At 37.1% G+C, this 20,783-nt stretch overlaps 1 protein-coding gene across 1 annotated transcript in view; it reads right to left on the bottom strand.

Moving 5' to 3' along the window:
- CRB1 (crumbs cell polarity complex component 1) overlaps positions 1-20,783 on the bottom strand; it is a 177,142-nt gene that overhangs the window by 49,907 nt on the left and 106,452 nt on the right. The window contains exon 6 of the mRNA XM_008685170.1: positions 1,885-2,841. Coding sequence (XP_008683392.1) covers positions 1,885-2,841 — 957 coding nt within the window. The remainder of the gene's footprint in view (positions 1-1,884; positions 2,842-20,783) is intronic.

Here is a 20,783-nt window from a genome sequence, read left to right as displayed (position 1 = left end):
CCAGAACTCCTCTTATTGAGATATTTGATTATTTTTAAAAGATCGATGTAAAAATATTGGAAATCTCCATGTCATTCATGTTTAGTGAACCAACTAAATCCTCCATCCATCCTGCTTGTTCATTGCAATGGGTTGGGGAATAGTGAACCAAGATCCTGAACTGAATGAAGTTGGCCTTGGTAGTTGTTAGTATCTCTCCTCCCTCCTGCATGTACACGTGCAATGATAGAAAGGCTCCGTGTCCTCATTGCAGCTTGTAAGCCTCTTTTGTAATGAGAATAAACTCCCCAGCAAACATAATGACTAATACCTACAGAATATTTTTAGTTTTATGATGGAGGCGATATGAAAAATATAATTTTTCTTAAACTTATACCAAGAATTTTTGGAAAGAGAAGATTTTACAGAACCTCCTCCCTATACAGGTCAGTTTTGAAGCCAAGCTTTTCCACGAGGGTTAAACAGTTTCAAATAGTGAGGGGGATAAGGGAACTGGGAGAGGTGGGGCATGCAACAAATTCAGGAACTTGGTTTAAAAACATCATCATTTTCCAAGTTGGAAAAAATAAACTAAAGAAAACCAGAACCCACTGGATTGGAATCCCTTGAAACTATTTACCAGGACAGTTAGGATCACCACGGTCAGTATTAACCTTAGGGGTCACTGCATTTGGAAGCCAGTCAAAACGAGTCAGCATCTGTTTGTTATTTTGTGTATGTAGTAAAAATATTGCCTTGGGTCAATTAAATTTTTCTTCAAAAAGTGAACATTGCCTCAGCATAATTTCCCCTTTCTCCTTTAAAAATCACAAAACAACTTGCCATTCTATTTAAAATATTACATAGAGCTGGTAGATGCCATACCTCATTGTCAAACAGGTCCATGATTTGTAATGAATATTGCGGTTAGGGGGGAGACCCATGAATAGTTTCTAATAACTCTTAGCCATTCATACATGGAATAGGATATAGGCGAAGACTGGTTTTAATTTTACTTCATATAAAGCAGAGAAGACTATTTACCAGATGTTGTCCTACTTCAAGTTGCTCTAAAATCTTAGGGTAAATTACAGCTGAACTTCAAAGCAGTCTGTTACAATTACCTCTTAGACATTTTCAAGGCATGATAATAATAATAAAAAGAAAGAGGTATGTATTAATCACTATCAACAGCAGTCTGGAACAATGTTGGAAGTTAAGGATTTTGAAATACATTTCAAGCTGTGATTTGCTAGAAAAATCAGATCAATTAGTTCATGGTGTCTATAAAATTTCACTGTTGTTACTATTCACATTTTCTTTCTTTTTTCTTAAGACACATAGGTAGAATATCAGTTTTCTCCTCTGCAGCCCTGGAAAATACACCTCTGAATAGAATCAGTGGTTTATAAAAGTGCTAAACATAAGCATGATTTTGGAGCAAGTGTGAATTGCATAGAACAGAGAGCAAGGAAGTAAATATTTCCTAAGAGTCTACTACACACAAGACATTTGCCAATACTTGGCATTGACTAGTTTCATGGCTAATGGTCCTATCTCCCAAAAGATGATCTCTCTTTCAAATACGATTTACAATACATTTCTGACACACCACGAATTGTAATAGCACTTTGTAAACACATCAAGATGAAAACTCATTTAGGTGGGAGTATCAGCTATTTTTTTTTTTTAACTTCTCTGCATGAATGACATCCTGGTGTCTAATGAATTCACTCAAAATTAATTAATGCACATTACTAGCCTCTTCTTTTTTCTCGTCAGTTGGCAACCAGAAGTGGAAGTCCTGAGGGGTCATTATGTTTCGTAACAGGAAAGGCAGCCGGGCTGTTTTGTTACTGTGCGACTCTGAGGCACAACACTCCTGGGTGCCCAGCCTTCTCTCACCTCTCAGGCAGTTCGGGCCTTTGTAGGGCCTGTAGCAATCACATTGGAAATTCAGCCACAAGTTGATGCAGCGTCCTCTGTTTTGACAAGGTTGTCTTTCACACCAATCCTTTCTCACACAGCCTGCCTTGACATTTAAAGACGAGCCAGAGGAAATGTCCTCCGGAGTAATGTGATTCGAATCAATTGTAACGTCTTGGAGACAGCCTACAAATGAAGGTGTGGACGGTATATTACAGATGTTAAGCAGAGCAGTGCCATTGCTGCTCGTTCCTCCTGGCAAGCCACCCAAAAAGGAGTTTTGAAAAGCACATATTGATTGATCACTTCCAAATGGAGAAGGAGCTTTCGTGATGCATTTCTCCTTACAAGAGTTGTCAAGCAAAGTAAGGGTCACAGCCTCCGCAAACATCACCTCTATGGAATGCCACTCTCCGTCGCTGGTGTTGTGGGAAATGTAGAGGAGCACCTTTGACTGGTTATTGACTTGGATTGATAAGTGAATGTAGCCACTTAGCAACTCCAGCATTATAAACATGTCTCTGTTGCCTCGGAAAAGTAGAAGTGCCATTGGCTGAACAGTCTGGAAACTGAGGGCTATGTTACAAGCCAAATCCTCGCCTGTAACTGGGCCACTTGTGATCCACAGGAAGCCACTGCCCTCAAAAGAAAGTGTGGTGACAAGTTCACACAATGACCCAGTATAGCCAGAGGGACATAGGCAGCTGAATCCATGCTGGCCATTTTGGAAGCGAGGGATGCATATTCCATTATTCAGACATTGGTGATGGGCACAACCCAGGAGAATATCAGAACAGTTCCTTCCTCCATAAAATGTTCCTGAGTGGTTATCAAATGGGCAATGGCAAGTATAATGACCAGGCAGGTTCTCACAAGTACCACCATTTTGGCAAGGGTTTGAAGAGCATTCGTCAATGTCTTCTTCACAGTGGATTCCTGTTAAATAATAAAGAATAGGTTGAAATTGCCAATATTCAGATCAGAAATAGAAGATTCACAGAATTTCCATGTATAATCCGTGGAAGTGGATAGCTAGCTCAGGTTTAGGACTGTAATGGAATAAAATGTGAATAGTTATTGAGAAAGTTAAAATTGATGATATCATTGTGTGTGTGTTGTGCAGACAAGTGCAGTCACAGAAGACCCTGAATTCTTCCTCTAGAAATAGGCTATTTGCCAAATATAGGGGTTGACTCAGACTACTATTGTCAGACATGTATGTGGAACTCAATATCATAAAAATGATAAAAGAGAAAAAGTGATGCTTGATATGGATTATTTATTTGGGGACTCCATTCTCAGATATGTATCCTGTCCCAGGCTGCTGATTTTACTCTATTCTACTTGAAATTGGTGATTTTGCCTATTATCTTGTTTTTACCTCCCCATAACCCTTAAAACCAAAGTTTGCCAGATATATAGATAGTCTAGACTACCCTCACCTTGGACAGCTTCTAAGATGAATGGAAGGCCCTGTTTCCTTCTTTCCATAATTCTAGTATAAACCATGAAATATATCCCATACCATGGTCTGTCTCAAAGTTTTAACTTCACTTTCTTTTTTACTCTTTTTCCTGATTCCAAGTCTCTAATTAGAGAATTATTAGAATTCACATAAATAAAGTACCAAGAAGAAATATAACACCTTTCAAGAGTGGTGGTTATTGCTTTTCCAGTGAAGTTCAAATGAACAAATAGGTTAACAACAATTGACATGTGTAGAGCACTGTATGGTTTCTCCCACACCTTAATCCACATACTTTATCTGTGCCTACCACAGTCTTCAAAAGTTTCCAGTGCAGATTGCCTTAGCTCTCTTTCAAAGAAGATACTGAGGCTTAGAAAGAATCAAGTCTAAATTCCAAAGCACTCCCACAATCTGGTTTCTAGGTTTTTAAAATCCAATCTGACACTACCTGTTCTTTAACTGACAATTTAGTGCATTCTCATTTATTGTTATTACTAATATGTGTTATTTTCCCATTTAAATCCATGCCTAAACATATGTATTAAAAGTACATAAAATATAAAAAATAAAATATTAAGTATTAAACTTAAATTATAAAAATTTAATCAAAGCCTCCTATATTGATAAGGTTAGATCTGTACCCCTGCAAGGCTGTGAGCAGGTTACATTCACTTTTAGTGTCTCTGTTTTCTCATCTACAAAATGGTGTTAATAATAGTCCTTACATCACAGGGCTTTTAAAAGTCAGAATTCATCTCATATCTTATATGATGATCATATGACATGATCATAAGATGATCATAACATTGCTTGATATATAATAAATTCTCAATTAAGTGTTAGCTGTTGTTAAAAAGTAATAACCGAAGGAAATACCCTCTAATGACAAAATTCAAATAGTAGTATAGTCATTGAGGGAGACTGTTTGGAAGGTGTAGGCATATGGAGTGACCCACAAATTGCATAACTATACCTAATGAGCAGATTAGGCTAGAATCTCATTATACTGTATTCTTCATGAGGGAAAAGAAAATGTCTGTTTTATTCACCAAAATATGTCTAAACCATAGCATAGTGTCTGGCTCACATTTGACACTTGGTAATTTTTGAATTGATTCATGGTGACTTTTGTAAGGTGATTAAAATATTTATAATGCATCTAATCTGATCCAATCCAAAACCTGAAGTGCTCTTCTTATGCATATTTTCAGATAAATGTATCCAAAGTTAATCTTTGCCCACTGCCATTATGAATGCCATTTAGACTCTTGATAATATCCTGTTAATTTTTACACTACTTGGATCGCTTTCACACAATCTTCGTTGATCCAAAAATATTTCAAGCTCTGTGAAAATAGTGAACATTTATTCTCTCAGAACCTCCCACAGCACCTGTACAGTGCTAAGCATATATGCATTATGAAAGGCTTGATGAGTAGGAAATATAAAACCAAACTGAACTGATTTATTTGTTATGTAATCATCCTTATAAGTAAAGAAAACTGACACAGGAATTATAGGCTATATTCTAAAGGAGTGTTCTAATGCAAATTTAATTTAACTGAATTTATGAAAAGTCCAAACTTTTGTATTGGAAGTTTTTTTTTTAAGATTTATGTATTTATTTGAGAGAGAGAGTGAGAAAGTGAGGGCGTGCAAGAGGGGGGAGGGGCAGAGGCAGAGGGAGAGAGAGCATCCTGCAGCAGATTTCCCACTGAGCACAGAGCCCCGATATGGTGGGGGTCCATCCCAGGACCCTGAGATCATGATCTGAGCTGAAATTAAGTCAGCTGCTTAACCTGAGCCACTCAGGTGCCCTCGTATTGGAAGATATTTTACTTAAATTTGATTTTCACAGGATTTTGAGAACAAAAAAACCTAATCAGTAATATTGAACAACTCATGGGTTATAATCAAAGCAAAATACTTTTTTTTTTCTCCACTGTGCCTTTAAATACATTTACTTGAGGCAAGACTTTTCCTCTCCTACTGTGTTTCTCCATCTGAGTCATCAGAGACCCGTGAGGCAGGCATTGCTTCTCCTTTGACCAGTTGTTCTCACGCTGCCCCTCCCCAACCCCTTCATTCTCGTTTTACTGAGGTTCACACATTCACCAACTCTCTCTGTTGGGGCTCCCTCACCCTCTGACAGAAGCTTGTTGGGCGGGATCTGTTTCACACTGATCACTGACTGATATTCCTACCATGAGTTCCCCATGTGGGCCTGGGGATTCCTATGCCTTTGACTCTGTTGTTGGAGGGGGCACATTTACTTCCCAGCACAACACAGCAGCACTTCTCTCTCTCTCTCTCTTTTTCCTGCCTTAAGTTAGATTGTAGATTCCTCAGGTAGCTAGAGAATCCAGTCGAAGTTGCCTATGCCACCCACCCCCCCTTCAAATTTATGTGAGACTGGATTCTCCTTAAAGCAACTCGCTCTGCTTGGGGTCAGAAGCTAGCTTCCAACCCTAAAACTCTGTGGTGGGGTACAACTCACAGCACAGCAGCTAGACTCTCCAGAAAACTCTCTTTACAGACTCATTGCTTCAAATGCCCTCTTAAGAACTTTGATACATACTTAAAATGCATAAACATTTCAAAGCCTGAAGCCTAGTATATATTTTGACACTCTGCATTATAGTTTTTTGTTTGTTTGTTTGTTGTTTTTTTGTTTTGCTTTGGTACCTCACAGTGACCCTATCTTGACCTCTTAGTTGAAACTTCAAAGTATTGGTTTTTCAAATTTACAAAGTATCTTCTCTGTGACCTACCTACCGTCAAGAGGATTGCAAAGTGGAAGAGACAGCCCTGGCCTCAATATGCTTACCACGATAATATTACATTAGAATTACGTTAGAATAACATAGTGCGTATTTATGAAAATACAGTCTAAAGATCAGGTTCTCAGCGAGCGTATGGTTAATATGTGAGGCTCAAACTCAGGGGACTTTAGAGAAGATTTACAAAGTTTTAGGGAAAACGCACTGAATGAGAGATAATCATGAATCTGTAGCTATGAAAACTCAATATTGTAAATTAAATCAATAAACATATTGATCACATAACTACCATATATCAAGTATTGTGGGTATCGTGCAGTAGTAACTGGTCCCTCCCTGTCCTCAGTGAGTTTACTGGAGAAAAACTTGTAAAAAATGAAATGTTAGTATGAGTCAAGACAACATTGAAGAGATATCACTGAACAGTATATGATGAATTCCAAGTGAATCGTATAAGCAATAACTCAATAATGAGTCTTCAGACAGAGATCTTTCTTCAGCCTGGCCTGGGCGAGGAAGGCTTGAGGTAGGATTTAATGCAGGTTTTCAAGTATGGATCAGTTTGACAAAAAAGTATGTGGAAATAACTGAATAAACAAAAACACATCAATGGAAAAGCATAAGACATTTAGAGGTGATGGTGAATTTGTCAAGCTTGTTGGCATGGAGGATTTATGTAGGAAAAATCAAGTCAGAAAGATTAAATATAGCCAGATTGGAGAAGGCCTGGGGATATACAGCTTTTATTGTTTTGCTTTATTTATTTATGTGTTTGTTTATTTTCTGAATGCAGTGGAGAAAAATGGGTAATTGTTGAATGGAAGACCAACATGGTTTGTCATAAAGATCAGTGACCAGGGACTTGTCACAGTAAAATGAGAAGAAAGTAGACACAATAAGACACAGAGACAGCTACTAAAACTGTCCATACCTAAGACTATTAGCATCTGCTACAAAACATTTAAGTTCTTACAATTTACAGTATTACTTTCATTTATCCTTGGTCAGCAAGTAGGTGCAAATGGTAGTCTTTCTTTTCTGTCGCCTAATATATTTTTTCTTATGATTCTTCAAGTTTGATTCTTAAAGTTTACACATTTGATCTTTCACAAAATAACTACCAATAACTTATGTTTTTTTCTTTAAGTATAAGCAGAGAAGCTAGTTTTAGATTTTACCATCATGGAAAAAAAAAAAGAAGAGAAAGCCTGTATTAAGATCAGTAGTCTAAAGAAAATAAACAGAATTAGATATTAAAAGTGGAATAAGGCACAGTTATTTGTACTTTTGCCTCATTTAAAACCAGTTCTATTAATATCTCCAATGTAAAATAAGGTCAGACATATTTATTTGATGAATCCAGCAAACTAAAAGTGGGAAACAAGATTGTAAATTCTTTTATTGGCTAGTCTACTGGCTGGCAAAGAGCAAGATCTGCTGTCAATCAAGATAAAGGGATTAGGGATTACCTGTGTCCTTCAGTTTTCTTAATCGGGTTTTAGTCGACAATGAATTGGCTATTTATGTCCATGTACTTATAGTACGAAGTGGATTGCTTGAAGCTTACTGTTATTTTGTGTATGTGAATCAGTTTATTTAATTAACCAAAAACTGCCACTTTATTTTACTTTTCTAAAGTTCTTTTAGTTTGGTGTCTGGTTCTATAAGACTGTATTTCAAAAATAATCATGATAGGGAAAATTTTTACTATCTGGTTTATCCCATATTTTCATCAGAATACATAATGTTAATGGATCAAAAAGACATAGAGTTTGTTTAATACAAATTATCATTGACTATTAAAATGACTTTTGCTTCCATTCTCACTTTATTGAAAGTCATAGTTAATAAAATATCTAATAAAAAATTATTTCTACAAAAACTTGTATACAAATGAGTTTCATCTTTCTCTATTTTAATTGATTAGATATTTTTTATTTTAATAAATAGAAATCCGAGAAAAAATTAAATACAAAGACCAAGGGTTCAATGCGTAAGTATTTCCTTTACTCATTGCTTTGAGCGACTTTATTTCACTCAAAAGTTCTAATCTTCACTTGATAGAATATTTATCACATCATTAACATAAATAGTTAAATAAACATCTTAAAAGCCCTAACAACGGTATCGGTTAGCTTATATAAGTAATAAAAAAAAGAGTGAGTTACCTATGAGCATCGCCATTAAAATGTGAAAACCTTGTGTCTTGGATCCAAACATTTTTCTGTAGAAAAAGAGATTCATCCAAACACCTACTGGGTTGACAGAGCCAGTTTCTGATGATATCATACTATTTCCAAAAGTGGGGGGCTTGTTTTTCAATGTAACCTTCTTTCTCTCAGGTAAAGAGTGTGAGGACTTAGTCTTGCCCCATTCCCCTCCCAGGCTGGGTCAGTGGGGCTTAGCATAAGACCCATTTGTGCTGCTTACCAAACAGACTTGTTATATTTTTAGATACTCTTTCTACTTAACACCATGGTACCTCCCCTTTTCAAGTCACACTAGTGAATGTTAATATGAGCCTACACTAAACATTGACACTATTATTATGGAAAAATGAATTTTGGAGAATCAAATAGAGATTGGTATTTCTGGTAACTTCTATTATGGAAAATTAAGTTTGATTTTATTTTTCTTCACAACAATGGGAATGCTTGTGGGCTTTTTGGTTTTGTTTTAATTTTTTTGTTTGTTTTGCTTTTGAATGAATAGTTAAGAAATTCATGGCAACTTCAAATCCATTGAATATCTATGCAGTGAATGGAAACGAGAAATTAAGAAAACAGCAGGAGACTTCACTGAGTCTAATCTTCATTAGACTTCATTGGACTTCCCTGAGATTGTGCCAAGGATTAATTGTGTGGTACTCAGACTTAAAATCCACTCTCTATGAAAGAATAATTATTTTCTACTGGTCTTAAATATAATCATATTTGATTTTATAAAGCAGGATACTTTGAATAGGTAAGGTGTTTGGGACATACTTAGAGTAATGGGTGATTTTTTTGTTTGTTTGTTTGTTTTTTACATTTTCTGAGAGGGGGACCTGAGGACCTACAGAGAGAAGCTTCACGTGGGCAGTATAGGCGGGAGGTCACCACGGTGCCTGAAATTCTAACCATTAGAGCAATTTCTTTAGGGTGAGACCTTATCTCTTGGAAGCCTTTAGTAAAGATGGAAGTATTACCTGAGAGGGGTGGTAACTGTACCATGAGGCAGTCGTTGGTGCTTTATCATGGGCTAATATCTGAGCTTCAAAATCTGCCATGTAACTGACGTCAGGTAAGTTGTGAAAGAAACCAGGTGATAAGGCAGAAAAGATGTAAAGCAAAAGACAATGTAATAGTGTATTTTTTTCATTCATTTATTACTCATTCATCCTTTCAACAGGTGCTGGAGCTAAAGATATGATGATGGGTCAAACTAGACATAGTCTTGTTTCATGGGGCATATAGTTTAGCCAAGTATACATTAGTAGGGAATGTTGGGCAGACAGGGACCTTGGAAACTAAAGGAAGAATTTAATCCACTGGGGCTAGCTGGTGAAGATGGGGTGGGGAGGAGAGGCAACATAATCAGAGTTCCTTATTAATGGTTCATCTTGGAGTTTCTAGTAGTCCTCAGGGATCTAGAATGAAGTAGAATAAACATTGACTAACGATCAAACAAAAATGTATTTTAAATCCCAGCTTTAATACTTATGAGGCTATGAGACCTTAGGTAAATAGCTAATTTCTTTAAGCTGAAGATTCTTCGTCTATGACATACTATGGACATAGTAAAGCATATTAAACTGGTTTGTGTGTGTGTGTGTGTGTGTGTGTGTGTGTGTACAAAATGAGAATTGTAAAGGCTTCAAGCATAGTAGTCATTCAAAATCACTTCAACAGGTTTTTTTGTTTTTTGTTTTTTGGGGGAGTGAATGTGAATACCAAATAACGTGGATAAATATATAAAAGGCATACTTACCAAATTTGTAGGCAACATGAACTTGCTAAAGATCATGAAGACTCAGAGCAAAAATAATGGTTACCTACCCAGCAGTCTTTTCCCCAATACAACCTCCCCACCTTCCTTATGGGCAGAACATGCCTCCCACCAAAAAGGATGCAAGTGACAAACACAGTTTTTCACATCCTCCTTTACAAGCTGGGTCATAGGCCAGTATTTCAATCCTGGTCAATAGGACCTGGGAGGAGTTCTGTTAGGGGGAATCTGCAAAAGGCTTTCATTCCTAATTTTAAAAAGATATGCGCCTGATATTGTCTTGCAGAGATGTGCTCCTGGAACTGCATTAGCCATGCTACAGCCCTAGGGGGATAAGTCTAAAAAACATGCAAGATACTGAGAATGGGATCCTTGTTAAGTCAGATTTCTTTGTGACCCCAAAGCATCCTAATTAATGATATTACAATTATCAGGATCAAGAAAGGTCTTTATAGGCTTAAATGATGCACTCTAAAAGGAACTTAGAGTGCATTAAAACTGGGTAGGGCATGAGGGCAGGAATTAGAAAAAAAGGCAGGATGTACATCCCGGAAATGTACACTACAGTTAGAAACAGATGTATACCCAGCACCATGGATAGAGATAAATAACATGATGCCAAATAAAAAAAAGGAAGAAAGAAAATGGGAACTTTAACACAATACATATGTATTAACAAAACAAGAATTTATACGCATACATGCAGATTGAAGTATGTCTATCCGATATATTACTGAGATTTCCAAAAGGAGGGGAGAAAAAATGAATGGGGGATGAAGGAAATGAATAGAATAGGATAGAAATAAAACAGGTAAGCCAAGATTCTCATGTGAACTAACAAGACAGTTTTCCATAAACTAAGAAGACTTAACTCTTTTCACTTGAGATTAGTCAACCACAAAATTGGATGGAGGAGACATAATTTATCATTGAAGGCAGAGCAGTTTCAATTGGTAACAAACTTAGTAACAACCAGTGATAATTAGTATTAACATTATGAAATGTAGTTTATGGTTTACTTTAATACATATATAATCCCAATTTATGTTTGAAGTATGGATCCATGGTGACGATTCCAAAATTTTATGTGGCTCTGGGGCTGTCATGGTGAATGACGGTACCTAGTGTCAAGGCAATGATAATCCCCCTGTAAGTCTAGTTTTGAACTCAAAATATTCATACTAAGTTTTGAGTCCTTCAAGAGGACAGGATGCACACTCCAATAAGGAAATCTAATAGAATAGTAAGTTTACTTGAAATCATGTCATTAGAGAAATTCTTGAAGAAAACAAAGATGTTTAACCTGGAGAAAAGCAAATACCAGGGCACATGAGAGGGGCCTTCATGTAGCTGAAAGCCCATCCCATGACATTTTATATTTTATTTGGCCCCACTGGGGAAAATGGGTACCAATGGTAAGACACCATAGAATGTTACATTTACGTTCACTTTGCAGAATCTTCTAGTAGTTGATGCTGATCAGGCATAGAATCCCCTATCTTAGGAGACAGGAAATTTCCTGACATTGAAGATGTGCAAAATCAGGAAGGATGTTTTAGGTGAAATTTAAGAAAGGGTGGGGTATTGGGTTCAATGGCCTCTAATGATTCTTCCAGTCCTGAGATTCAATCCTCATTTCTAAGTAAAGATTATGCTACATACATCATTTCTAAGTAGATAATATAAGTAGAGAATTTCTAGGTGGAGAATATGCTGAATATAGTAAGTTCTACCATCTTCATAACCTTGTCACAGTTCTAAAAATCTATAAAAAGGGGAAAGCAATAATTTCCTCAGAGGACTGCTATAAGGTTTAAATGAGACGACTGTTCAAATCATATAGTTCCAGGTCGCTATCAGTGTTTATGGAATAACTCTTGTCTTGCCATAATTCCTACCTTCATTTTTTATGAAGATTTTATTTATTTATTTATTTGGCAGAGAGAGTGAGTGAGCACAAGCAGGGGAAACGGCAGGCGGAGGGAGAAGCAGGCTCCCCGCTGAGCACAGAGCTCAATGTGGGGCTCAATTGCAGGACCCAGGGATCCTGACCTAAGCCAATGGTTAACTGACTGAGCCACCCAGGCATCCCTCCCCACCTCCATTTTTAATTGCTGAAGACGACAGTTAGGCTTTATGACATCCCTAAAGTTTCTGTGTGTTGATTATAGTTAAATTTCGTTTTTCCAGAGGCCTGCTCTAAGTGATCTCAAGTACCCAGAATGTAATCAAGAATAAAGACAAATCCTGGGGGCGCCTGTAGCGCAGTCGTTGGGCGTCTGCTTTCGACTCAGGGCGTGATCCCGGCGTTCTGGGATCGAGTCCCACATCGGGCTCCTCCTCTGGGAGCCTGCTTCTTCCTCTCCCACTCCCCCTGCTTGTGTTCCCTCTCTCACTGGCTGTCTCTCTGTCAAATAAAAAAAAAAAAAAAATCTTTAAAAAAAAAAGAGAATAAAGACAAATCCTAAAATCTTCTATGTTTAGAAATAGAGATTGCGAAGTTTACCCAGTACTTCCTCAGGCCCTTGTTATTTTAGATACAACTAAAATAAGCTTGATTATCAAGTATCAGAGCTTGCAGTGAAATAGAACCAGCAAAAGAAAGGGAAGAGGGGGAGCCATCAGGTGTATTTTCAGCAACAGGAAATGATAGTGGAGAGCTGGACCGTGAATGTGGGCAGACGGAACTCACACTTACTGAGTCCCAAATCTGTGGCAGGCATTGTGTTAAGGACTTCATCTGTGTGGCCATGTAAACACTTCAATAAATGATGAAGACTCTGTTGCCACCTTCATTTCAGAGATGATGAAACTGAGCCAAGGCGTGAGTGGTGCCCCGATCTCCCCGATCTCTAACTCCTGAGAGGAGCCACTGTTTTTTTCCCCCTACAATATGCTGCCTCCAAGGAAAACAATACAATGAGCCGGCATAAAATAGTATTAAACAGCAGTTTGGAGATATTGAAAATAGGAGGAAACTGATAGCTATCTCAAGGCCTCATAACAAAATAGCATAGGACGATGACAGGAATTACGAAAGGCATCAATTAAATACAAATTGCATGCAATATTTTCTTATTCAAAAATGCAAGAAAATTGGCAACATAGCTCTGAAGTATTTTAAAGCAAAATGATGAAAAGAAAACAAATTTTCCCATGAAAATCATAAAAATGTGTAATGAAAAAGCTCTTTTACGTGGGCCACTCCCAAGACGAACAATATCAGAAAAATGTGGTACAGCTGGTGATTTAGTTTGTTTATTAAGATTGTGTATGTGTGCAACACCCACAAAGCAAAGGATTGTCTCTTCAGTATCCATTCCTGTGTTCTATTTTGTTATTACGCTATTTTAAAGTTATGATTTGACAGACACACACACACACTCTCTGGACCTGACATTTGTTCAAAACCATACGGTAGCTTAGATAAAAAAAAAAAAAAAAAAAAAAAAAAACTGAGCCCAGAGGAAGATTTGATTCAGTCTATTGTGTGAAAAGTATTCTGAGCTCTTCAAACGAAAGACAAAATAGCTGCCACAAAGCTTTGCATTTCAGTTCCACGTTTTACTTGATTTTGCACTTCAAAAGTCACCCTTTGAAGCTCAGTGGATATAGGTAAGTGAGTTTTAGGTTTTTTGTCTTTTTTTGTTTGTTTTTTTGGCTTTTTTAGGGACTAACAAGTAGAAAATACAGCATGGCACAGGCTCACTCTTGTTGTCTTTACTTTGAAAAGTAATTTCAGAGAAACTCAATCCAGTTCAACCAGAGCTATCCTAATTGGCTTTGATCAGTAAATCATCAGAAATGGCTCTGCTCTTGCTTGGTCCTTTTTTCCCTCTTCTTGTCAAAAGTGAATGATTAAACACTGGTGTTACGGCGAATTACAAAAACCTGCTTTGTATTGGGCTGGATGTGTTGCTAGTCCATGTAATGTTTGCTTTCTCTCTGCCGTGGTAAGAATTGGTTTTACATTCTTTAGTAGTGCTGACTGTCGTTTCTCACAAATTTATTAATATTTTTGCTCTGCACAGCCACAAAAATAATGTCAAAGGCCAAGTAAATTGCTGACCTGGTAAGGCCCGACGTTCAAGGCTCTGGACAATCTGGCTTTTATTTATTCCCCTTCCCCCCTCCCCCTGCCTGCATCACTTTCCCCACTGTTCACTACATAAAGGGTCTGTATTAAAACATTTTTAGGAGAATAAAAATTAAAGTACTTTCAAAGCTCTCTCCCCCTCTTGCCTTATTCAAAACTCAACTTTTTTTCAGGGTTCAGCTTGGTGGGCACTTACCCTGTGGAATGCCTTCCCTCCTAACTGTCAGACATATGCTGTCCTCACACCTCTGAGGTTTGTCTGTCTGGAACTCAGCATAGATTACATTGTATTGTGATTTACTGTTTAATGTTTGTGATGTGCTTTTCTCTGTGTGAACGCCTCTTTCTAGCTTTACTTTCTAGTATACTTGTCATTTAATACAAGACTGTATACTAAACTGTACTGTATAATAGCACAGTATAAGGTGTGTATGTTTGATGAAGGGTGGGCAATACTGTCGTGAGTTTCCAAAATTCAAGCACTATGCATCCAGTCTGCTCCTGCATAGAAGCAGAGTCTAAGCCATCGGGGACAACTCTAGCTTTTATATAAGCTTTTTCTTTTCTTTTTTTTTTTTTAAGATTTTATTTATTTATTTGACAGAGAGAGACACAGCGAGAAAGGGAACACAAGCAGGGGAGTGGGAGAGGGAGAAGCAGGCTCCCAGTGGAGCAGGGAGCCCAATGTGGGACTCGATCCCAGAACCCTGGGATTATGACCTGAGCGGAAGGCAGACGCTTAATGACTGAGCCACCCAGCCGTCCCTTTATATAAGCTTTTTGGACCTGACATTCATAGATGTCTAAATCATCCATGAATGGACATTATAGGTCTATCTATTGATCCCTCGAAAATTTATGAAATATTTTGTGATTTGCTGTTACTATATCTTGTGCTTTTACTGGGTAGAGAATTTATAGGAGCGACTCTCTAACAGTGTCAGTAGTGCGTAGTGGAGGTGTGCATTCCAAAATGCAGATTCCTAAGATACATCTCTAGAAACCCTGATTCTATAAATCTGGATTAGGCCCAGATATCTGCATTTTTACAAGAACCCAGGTAATTCTGATAATGGCGCTCCTCAGACACGGTCCAAAATTTCAACAAGATTTCAAAGAACTCTGTTTGAGGAAAGAAAACTCTTATAGAGATACAAATTATATCTACCCATTAAAAGGTATCAGTTTGGGGAACCTGGCTTGGAGGTGACATTTTATTTTTTATTTTTATTTTTTGAGTTGACATTTTAAAACTGTCCCCAACCATGACAATGGCTTTCAGAACAAACAAATAAGTTGATAGAGGTTTCTTGTGAAAAGTCTGGAGCTACTGTACCAAAATATTTCTTTTAAAATTACTATTAAGCCAAAACTTGAGGTCTCTAACCTACTGTGGATCATACCATATGCCACCTATTAACTGATTAAATCTCATTATGTCCTTCATAAGATAAACAGAACATATTAAATATGCACCAGGGCATTTCCCTCCACATTTTGTCTTTTTCCTCTAACCATTTTTCCATTTCACCCTTAGTACAATCTTAATATTTAAAAAAAAATTTGGCATAATGTAGCTATTTATACAGACATAATTTCTGAACTATTTTCCATATATTAATGACTAGACTATTCAATAAATATCGAAGAGGAGGGAGGTGTTTGGGGGTTAAACATTCTAGAAATGGTTTCGTTTAATGTGTGCTCCTTCAGATCATTTAGTTCCTGAGTCTTAGCTTTGTCCGTAGCGAAGGGCAAGTGAACACATTGTCCTGCCTGCCTCTACATGCTGTTGTGAGAATCGAATAGGCAAGTCAAATGCAAATATTTTGGAAAATATAAAGTACCAAACAACTGTAGGGTTATATATTTCTCTAAATGTTTTAAATTTGAGGTTTGGTTAAAAAAAGTAAAAATCTCATTATTTAAAAAATTAAGTAACAAGAGAACCATTTGAAATGTTAATTTTATGTTAGAAATATATCTGTTTTATAAATATAAATTCTAAGCTATTTAATGAAAATATGCAGAATACTGAACACACTATTAGCAATGCCTACTGTACAGTGTTCAGATCATTGTGCTAAGTATTTAAATATTATTCATTTATAAGAAATAAACACTGCTTACAGTTTTTTTCTTTTTTTTTATGGGGGGAGGGGCAGAGAGAGAGAGAGGGCAGGGAGACAGAGAGAGAGACTCTTCAGCAGGCTCCCCGCCCGGTGCAGAGCCCGACACAGGGTTCGATCTCATGACTCTGAGATCATGACCTGAGCTGAAATCAAGAGTCGGACACTTAACTGACTGAACCACTGTTCCTACTGTTTATTTCTTACAACTTCACAGTGAGATAAGTATTATGAAGCTGAACAAATTGAAACTGCCCAAGAGAATTAGCAAGAGGCAGAGCCAGAATTTATATTCAGATCTGGCAGTGTCCAAAGACCATCTAATTAACGATTATGTTACTTTGTCACTCAAAGTTTTCTTTATACTTACTATACCTCTGTCATATGTGTAGCTATATCGTGATCACAAGAAATAAGTTTGAAAAGTATAAACAACAGTGACAGCCGTCAACAATAATAGTAATGGCTTTTTGGCAGGGGCACATCTGTCTATCATCTATCTAGTAGCTCCTCTCCATGTCCCACTAAAATACATATGAAGACATGAAAAAGATGAGTGCTAACAAAATAACTAAAAAATAAAATTAAAAGATAACTTATTGTCTAAAATGGGGAAAATGCCTAACCATAAAATCAAAGGAGTGGAATTAAACAAAGCCAAGATCATACATAAATTTAAGACAAAACAAAAAGTAGCAACGGAACTGATAACTGAGCTTATCTCATAAACCCCACTCCCCAAAGGGAGAGTCTGAAGACACGGTGCTCCCACGAGGTCTGTACTAATGAGAAAAGCAGGCAACACCACTCAGCTGCTTTTTAGAGGCAGTCAGAGTACGATTTCCCTCTTCCATCCTTATACTTTGTATTTCTACATGCCTTCAGAAATGACAACTTGCAGAGAAAATAAGGCAAAGGTAAAGACAGATAAGCATACTTTGTGTAATGCATCCCACAAGTGCCATTGAAATGCCCGCCTAAGAGGGAAAAACTCTGGCTGGAATTGAAACTTTGCCTGTATTCCACTGGTCTGAAGTATGTGCTGGGTAGGTAAGATCCCACTTCAGCCGTGTTGCAACAGATGAATACCAGCCACTTAAAATCGAGCAGGAACTGCTTTCCTGCTGCTGATCTGAGGTGGAGATTTGACCATTACCCAAGGTAGTTAATGAGGATGTACAATGTAGCTTGCAAATTTACTCTGTTGGCAAACACTGGGTCTAGCTGTGTCCTTGCTAAGGAGACAGGATTGAGGTCATGTCTTAGTTAAGATGATCTGGCATCAAGCAGTAACAAAACCTAAATGAAACTTGCTTAAATAATGTTTATTGGCTCATTAAAGAGGAAGTCCAAGACATTGCCATGGTAGTTTGACCTCAAGACTCAACAAGGTGAAGAATTCAGGTATCTACTCTTTCCACTCTGCTGGGTGAAGGCTCAACTTCATCCCAGAGCTATTCTCATAGTTACGGGATGGCTGCAAGTGGCACTCTATCTACATGTTTCTTCATTCATATCCTTCCCTTAGGTCTTCCTTAAGAACAAAGAAGAACTCTCCTAGAAACCATCAGTAAATCTTTACTTATATCCATTCCTAAAGGAATCGGTGGCAGGTAGGGAGAGGGAATAGGATTACCCTTTGGAACTGAGAGTGGAGTCAGCTTCCCTATAACTGGCTGCTAGGAAAAGGGGATTATATTTAATAAATTAATGCTCTTTTAGGAAGGAGTAAGGACAAAAGGAATGCATGGTGGTTGATATATACCATATATCCATCACACATCCCTAGTGCTCCACAAAAGAAAGAAAACATTACTCTAAGAAGTCAATTCACTTTTCTGAAATTTTAATTTATAAAGGGATATGAAGAAAGTTTTAGGAGATTACACTATTTTTGTGATAATATGCATGAAAACTGGTTGCAATGTGTGACATAATAAGAAATATATATTTGCTCTCTAACCCCAGTTTCTACACAGAACTCCTAAAACTTGTAATTTCCTGAGTGAAACTGGTGATAGTAGCATCTTACACAGAGCTCCTAAATCCCCTGGAATTTCCTGGGTGATAAGAGGGTCTTTTGTTTTGAGACAACTTTGGTGGGCTCCTGGATAGCTTCCAGAGTGGGGCTGATCACCAGCAAGACCAAGCCAATATTAGTAGCTTGGAAATTTCATCCTTACCCCACATCCTTCAGGAAGAGGAGAGGGGCTGAAGATTATTAGCAACCAATCCTATGATGTGATAAAAATTCCACAAAAATTCCCAAAATGTGGGGTGCAGAGAACTTCCAGATTGGTGAATACTTCAAAGGGCAGGGAGAGGGGGATGTTTAGAGAGGGGGCAGAAGTTCCACACCCCACCACCTGGCATACCTTGCTGGATCACACATCTATTTTGCTGTCCCTGAGTTGTACCCTTTATAACAAACAAAAATGCAAAACAGCATTCGAGAACTTATGGGGCCAGCAAAAGCAAGATTAAGAGGATAATTTACAGTGACAAATGCCTACATCAGTAAGATTTCAACTTTACACTTCAAGAAACTAGAAAACAAACTAAGCCCAAAGTCAATAAAGGGAAGGAAATTATAAAGATTAGAGTGGAAATACATAAAATGGAGAATGAAAATAATAGAAAAAATCGATGAAACCAAGAGTTGGTTTTTTGGAATTAAAATAGACGAACTCTTAGCTACACTAGCCAAGGAAAAAGGAGAGAAGACTCAAATAAATACAATCAGAAATGAAAGAGAAGGCATTAACAATCAACGCCACAGCCTTAAGAAAGAAGGAAGTCCTGCCATATGCAACAACACAGATCACCCTGGAGGAGATGATGCTCAGTGCTGAGTGAAATAAGCCAGAGAGAGGAAAAAAAGACAAATACTGCATGATCCCACTAATAGGCGGAATCTAAAACAGTCAAACTCACAGAAGCAGAGAGAAGAAGGTGGTTGCCAGGGGCAGGGATGAGGGAGAAGCAGGAAGGTGGTAGTCAAAGAGTACAGAGTTTCAATTATGAAAACTGAGTAAGTCCTAGAGAACTACTACAGAGCACTGTGCTCATTGTTAATAATACTATATTGTACTTAAAAATTTGCTAACAGGGTAGATCTTACGTAAGTGTTCTTATCACAATAAAAACAGAATGTGAATAGTAAAATATGTGAAAACATTTAAAATAGTTAAACCTGTTTTCAAAAGCAAGTCATAAAAACATAAAAAAATAAGTACTGCTCTAATTTTAAATTTTGGAAGCAGAAAATAATAAAAAGATCAGTGTAAATGATAAGCCCTATCAGGACAGAGATTAATGAAGGAGAAAGCATAATATGCAGTGAAATTGAGAGATTCAAGAGCTACAGGTTTTTAATTCAATGGAGGGAAAAAGATATATATAAAAATAAACAACAGATAAATATACAAATAAATAAATAACATAAATTTTCTCAAGAAAAAAACTTTAAAATCAAGAACAAATAAAAACTTACCACAAAACCAGACACAAAGAAGATTAAAATATATATAGAAATGCAATTTATAATTTATAGTAAGATATTTAAAATCTGAAAACAATGTATAATTTTCTGGGGAAAAAAATGAACGAAATTGACTATATAAGAAATAGAGCATATGAATGATATAAGAGCTGGGAGAAATATTGCAAGAGGTGTCCACCAACACAAGGTTCAGGCACCAAACAGTTTTTATAAATTAATAATAATGCCCATGCTAGATAGTCTCTTTGAGAAAAAGATAGAAAGGTATTCAATTCACTATATAAATGTAGCATATGGTCAGCATCTAAATCTAATATTACCAAAAAAAGATGATGAACCAATCATATTTATGTATATTGATGCAAAAGTACTAAACAAGATATTAACAAACTAAATTAGAAATACATTTTTAAAAATCCTGGCAAACATTACCTTTTAGTCATGTGATCAAGGTTAATGTCAACATGGTAAGACAGACTGAGAGTGTTCCCTTGATACGATGTGATGAATTGGCGCTTTACCTCTGTGGTCTTCCTTCTAAAAGCACTTTAATTAAGAGAATAGCATCAGCCAAATCCCAATTGAAGGACATTCTACAAAATACCTGAGCAGTACCCTGCAAAACTACCAAGGTCCTCAGAAACAAGGCAGGTCTGAGAAACTGTCACAGCCAAGAAGAGCCTAAGGAGGCATGCCAACTGAATGTGATATGGAATGTGGTATCTTGGATGGAGTTAACAGAAAAAATATAACAGGGGAAAACTAAGGAAATCTGAATAAAGTATGGACTTTAATTAATAATAATAATAATGTGTCAATATTGGATCATGAATTGTGAAAAAGGTAGCAACCTAACATAAGATCTCAGTAATACAGGAAACTGGGTGTAGAGTATAAGGAAACTCTGTGCTTTCTT

Source organism: Ursus maritimus, unplaced genomic scaffold, assembly GCF_017311325.1.
Source record: "Ursus maritimus isolate PB19 unplaced genomic scaffold, ASM1731132v1 scaffold_2, whole genome shotgun sequence".
Lineage (NCBI taxonomy): Eukaryota > Metazoa > Chordata > Mammalia > Carnivora > Ursidae > Ursus > Ursus maritimus.
Note: the sequence above shows the minus strand (reverse complement) of the source record. Positions and strands in the feature narration are given on the sequence as shown.